Consider the following 6,000-nt stretch of genomic DNA (forward strand, 5'->3'; position numbering starts at 1 on the left):
CATACAAAAATACTGCATTCATTCAAATTCTGCAGTAGAAATTTAAGCACTGTTTATTTTTTTTATTTATTTTTTTTGTAGCATTTTTGTCATATTGCTTGTAATTAAATTCTTATTTTATTACTAATTATTTTGTTGTCTTCCTTAACTTTGAACTTTTTACTTTCATTAGTTAGGCTAGTATTAGTTTTTTACTGTGATTATCAAAAATGATATTGATAATTATGAAATTTCAACTGTTTCTAAAATGTTGTTGTCATAACAACCTTATTCAAGGAAAAATAACTATTGTGATTATATATTGTTATTGTGAAATAAAATGACTCGTATCGTTTGATAAGAGTGTGGTCCTATCGCTCGCCTTACGTTATATCATCCATCAGAATGTGCCAATTTACGTCAACTATTGACATCATGATCTCGTCTTTCTTAGGCTGTAACCTGAAGATCTTCAATAACCAGGAGTTTGCGGCACTGCTGGCTCAGTCGGTGAACCAGGGCTTTGAGGCTGTATATCAGTTGACCAGGATGTGCACCATTCGCATGAGTTTTGTCAAAGGCTGGGGAGCCGAGTACAGGTATGGACAAGCCCTGCCAATAGTGCATCTTTTTAATGCCAGAATATAATAACACAATAATAAACTTCCTCAGGGATGGGAGTATGATCTGTATTCAGATTCATTTAGCTGTAGTTATGGAAGGTACAAAAAAATAAATGCAACCCCAATGACCAAATTTAAGATGGCATGGTAAATATGCCAAGGAGGCACTTCAGTATTATTGTTATAAATTATTGTTTTTAGTCAAATTATCGACTCCACATCACGTCAAATGTGAATGTGTGGCACGAATGTTTGAAGATTTTGAATAGAAACCATTAAATTCCTGTGGAGCTGATGAGTGTTTTACTGTATTTAAAGTGTGAATGCATACGGCTCCTTTTGAGAAGTAAAGGTCAAATTACACTCGCAGTGAAATGTATGAATCAATATTTCTCAAAATGAGTAAACACAGATGAATACAAACACTAGCATATAATATTAACTATAGGTTTACATAATATTCAATGTACTTTATGCACTTAATCTCACTTTATTTACCTATGTCTTTGCTGTTGACCTTAGATTATCTAATTCAACCATGCAAATGACTTAACATTAAATGTCTCGTGTTTCAGTATTTTTACTGATGAAATGACTGTTGAACTTGGTTTTCCGGTGTTCTCCTGTTTTTGATATCCTGATGCACAGTTTGGGTGTGTTCACACTTGGCATGTTTGGTTGGATTAAAACGAACCCTGGTGCGATTGCTCTGTTAGTGCGGTTCATTTAAATAAGTGTGAACGCTGCCATCTGAACCCTGGTGCCACCAAACAAGTGGACTGAAGCCATAACTGGTGCGGTTCGACTGAAATATGAACGCGACACGGACCAAAAACAGGACGTGATGTCACAAAAAAAGATGGAATACTCTCGCGTTCCTGTTTTTTCTCATCATAGTGGTAATGTTTAATGTTGCCCATCACAGTTCAGTTTAGGCGTCAGAACCGCGTCTCCTCACAGCAGATCTTGGTTTGTGTGACGGAGGGATTCCTGATGCTGTTTTTACTCCTTTACACATTTTAAAAGCTCTTTGTAAGTTGAGACAAATACCATAAAATGTACGCACATAAAACGAACGCATTTTAACCCATCATTGTTTTGGATGCATGTCATAACAGCCATCCAATCAGGTTGTGATCTTATTCTTATTCTTTTTTTTTTTTTTTTTGTGTTAAAATAACTGTGTGAACCCTAAACAAACCAGGACTAAATTAATCTTTTTGTTTTTGGTCCATACCAAAAGACCCAAGAGAACCGAACTAACAAGTGTGAGCACATCCGTAGTTAACATTTCTGCCATCAACCGAATCAAAAATCGAAGTTTCTTTCTAGCTCACGTGTGCTTGTAATTCAAGATATTAAAAGTAGCAGTGTTTCAAAACTGGAAAAATAAAACCATGCCAGTTTTTGTACTGTATTGGTCAAATATATATGGTCATATGTAGTATATATGGTCACGGTTATATAAATCCATGCCAGTTTTTGTACAGTGTTGGTCAAATATATAATATGGTCAAATATAAGCATTTTTACTAACGGTTAAAAATGGCAAAGGTGTCGCTCATGCATGTCAGTGAGTTTGTTGCTATGCTACTTTTTCGGGAGCTAATTAATATTCATGAGCCACGCCTTCACCACAGTAGGATTTGAAACGCCGGCTGTCCGTCACTCTAACACAGGGTTCCTCAAACTCGGTCCTGGAGGGCCACTGTCCTGCAGAGTTGAGCTCCAACACTGATCAAACACACCTGAACAAGCTAATCAATGTCTTCAGGTTCACTAGCAACTCACAGCTAGGTGTGTTTGATGAGGGTTGGAGCTAAACTGTGCAGGACAGTGGCCCTCCAGGACCGTGTTCGAGGAACCCATGGATGTATTTCACCGCAGTGACTTGAATCTCCCTGACGCACCCTGTCGTTTGTGTTTGTTGTGCAGACGGCAGACCGTGACGAGCACCCCATGCTGGATCGAGCTTCACCTGAACGGCCCGCTGCAGTGGCTGGACAAGGTCCTGACTCAGATGGGCTCGCCCTCCGTACGCTGCTCCAGTATGTCCTAATCGACACGACCAAGCTCTCGGTCCTCTGCCCCTTCCCCCCCAAAAAACGACTGATTCTACAATCACATCAACCGACAACAAGAACAACAACAACAACAACAACAGACTTACTATAACCCCGCCCCCTCTTTCTCTATCATAGTACTCGTGAGCCTTTCTCTATCTCTCTCATCTCCCGACACTGACGTTCTCACCGTTCGGACCTGAACGCAGCACTTGCTGTCTCATCAGCTTCATGCACCTTTAATTCTCTCTTGTTTTTCTTTCATAAACCCTCAATATTAAGTGTATTAGTGGTAGAATATGAACTGTATATTGGTTTTTTTATTTTATTCGGATGGTTTTCGAGAAGGAGGGAAGGTGCGTATGATGTGTGGAAGTTCAAGAAGGCAGGAAATAACTTCACACACACACACTTGTAGCAGTAAGGCTTTTCCCCCCTTGATGAAGTAAATACTTTTCCTGGATGGCGCTCCCAATCCGGTCGTTCAAGGAGGTTACTTTTTCTGGCAAAAAGTCACATTCTTTGTTTTTATACACGTTATGATTGTGTAGATTGGCGCGTTAAGACTTAATCATGTTTTTCGATTTCTTCAGTAATGCCAAAAGATACCTTTTTATTTGAACATTTTACAATTTCTCCCCCCTCCCCCAAACCACTATATATGAATGTTGCCTTTGATTCGAGGTATGCTGCTGTAAGACATGCTTCTTTTATTCAAACTGATAGGAATGTTTAATAACGCAAAAAAACAAAGAAAAAAAAGCCCCTCGTTCAATTCGAACTTCAGAATTAACTTTTTATTCACTGGGTGAAATATTCACTAGTTGGCTGTGGAGTGGTTTTCTTCAGAAAGTGGCTTCTTTTAAGGACGAACAAAAGACTTTCAAAGGTTATTAAAAACGTCTCACACAGTCCAAATCTTTAAAAAAAAAAGATAAAAAAACAAAAAATCTAAGTATTTAAGCTTTAAGTGTTAATAAACTAGGTTATCCTTCACACAATTACAAGATTTTTTTTTTCCCTTTATCTTTCTTTTAGCTACTTTTTGTATTTTCATGTATTTTTATATATAAATATATTTAAGATCTTTAAAGCTCTCTTCCTTTTTATTAGAATTGAATATTTTTTTAGATCATGCCCTCTTTTTAAAGGAACATGGCTTCATAATGAAATGTCCTATCATACGAAAACGTTATTTAGCATGAACTTTTTATAAGCGCAAATATCTTTTCTCCTCTTCCAATTCAAGCTGTTGTCCCGGTTAACGTTTCGCCCTGATCTTAACCCCCCCAACACACACACACACACTTTGATTTTCTTTTAGTTGCTTTTCCTCCCATGTTCACAACACGATACTGTTTAACCCACCGCCCCTCAAAGTACGGTTACCCGAAGGGGACATTCAGCCTATACGGGAACATCGCGGTGTTTTATTTGTTTGCAATTGGGGAAAAAAAGACTTCCAAACAGGGAGAACTGTGCAACTTTAGTGTGCGTGCTCGTCGTACAACTTTTACTAATGACTGTGATATAGCTGTCTGTTATTCTTTACTTGTTGTGGCAGTGACCAGGCGTTGCAAGTATCCATTCCCCTCTTCCCACCTCTGTCTCCATCTTTTCCTTCATTGATCTTACTACTCTTGCGATTGTACTTTAAGTGCATCTAGTAAAAAGCTGACGAAGATGTTGTGGCCCGTTTTTAAAGCCCACAAGCGGCCAACAAGACACTGGGAACGTTCTGTTTGCCATTTTTTGACTGGGTGTGGAAAGAAAACCAAATAGAACTGAAAGTGGACCAGACATATATGCATATAAATGTGTATATATAATTTTATTTTACTTTTTCTGTTTTTTTTTTCCTCCTTTTGCAAAGCATTTAACAGTTGGTGAGCTTGTTTTACCATTAGAGAGATGTATTGGTAGGACGTGAACTTCAGGCGATAAGCTTTTCAGGCGTGTTGCATATGCAGACTTCATAAATACACTAATAAAAAGTTTTAATTCTCATGTTAAAGCCTGTCTTTCTCTATCTCCCTCTTTTGTTGCATCAATTATTGGTGCGTTCAAGTCCTCCTGGGAAGTCCCTTTCGTCGGAGCAAGATGGCAGTGTACCTTCTCTTAATAAACGACACCAAAATACAGCATTGGTTTTAAACTACTAGAAAAGGAAGAAAGATTGTGCATGCAGTGTTTTTTGCTTTTTATGTTTTTAATGAATTCATAAAGCCACTGTAAACTTTATCGTTGCAATATATTTTTTAAGGTAATTAGCTTAGTTTGTTGTAAATAAAAAAAAAAAAAGCCTGAAAATGTCACTGTTAAATATTCCGCCATGTTTCTCACCGACACCGCCCAACTCATAAACTGGGGGCTTCCCACTGGGATTTACAACTTTTTGTTGGTGTTCATGTGCGTCCGTTCTTTCCGACATGACTTGAAGGGTGTATTGATGCCATTTATGTATCATATTTTCTCAATTCTCATTCATATTATATCTCAAGCATACTCTTTTCTGACAGTGTACTAGGTAAATACTGCAAGTACACGAATGTTTGAGAACTTTATACTTTAACAAAATTGTTGGTTGTGATGGAAATGATGCTGCTTATGTGAGAGTCATAACTCATTTGTGTGAAATTTTGGTTACACATTATTTTAAGGTGTCTTTGTTACACTAATTATACATTTAATGAGTAGTAATAATTAACTACATGTACTTATTATAGGTTTATGGTTAGTTGCATGTAATTAGGCATAATTTACTGTTATTTATTTAGTAACTATGTGACCCTGGGTCACAAAACCAGTCATAAGTCGCATGGGTATATTTGTGGGAAAAGCCAATAATACATTTTATGGGTCAAAAAAAATTATAGATTTTTCTTTTATGCCAAAATTCATTAGGATATTAAGTAAAGATCATGTTTCATGAATATATTTTGTAAATTTTCTACCGTAAATATATAAAATATTTATGTTGGTGAGTGAATGCAGCACAATCGTGAACATAAATGCACAACTTTAAAGGAGATTTTCTCAATGTTTCGATTGTTTTTTTTTGGTGCACAGATTCCAGATTTTCAAATAGTCAAATATTGTCCTATCATAACAAACCATACATTAAAGGAAATATTATTTATTCAGCTTTCATATGATGCATCTCAATTTCAGAAAATTGACCCATGTGACTGGTTTTGTGGTACTGGGTCATATATGTAACAATGACACTGTACAATAAGGTGTTACTGAAACTTACATATTCACACAATAAATATTATGTGACCTTTATATAATAAAAGGACAGAAGTTGCGGTTGGAATTTACAAAATTATTAC

The 6,000-nt window shown here is 36.7% G+C and overlaps 1 protein-coding gene across 3 annotated transcripts in view; it reads left to right on the forward strand.

Annotated features, from left to right (window-relative positions):
- The window catches only part of smad2 (SMAD family member 2), a 28,651-nt gene extending 23,975 nt beyond the window's left edge, over positions 1-4,676 (forward strand). For all 3 annotated transcript variants that reach the window (XM_079599469.1, XM_079599471.1, XM_079599470.1), the window contains 2 exons: positions 434-578; positions 2,538-4,676. In XM_079599469.1, coding sequence (XP_079455595.1) covers positions 434-578; positions 2,538-2,661 — 269 coding nt within the window. In that variant the 3' untranslated portion in view covers positions 2,662-4,676. The remainder of the gene's footprint in view (positions 1-433; positions 579-2,537) is intronic.
- Positions 4,677-6,000: the final 1,324 nt, after the last annotated feature.

Source organism: Phoxinus phoxinus (assembly GCF_949152265.1).
Source record: "Phoxinus phoxinus genome assembly, chromosome: 23".
NCBI lineage: Eukaryota > Metazoa > Chordata > Actinopteri > Cypriniformes > Leuciscidae > Phoxinus > Phoxinus phoxinus.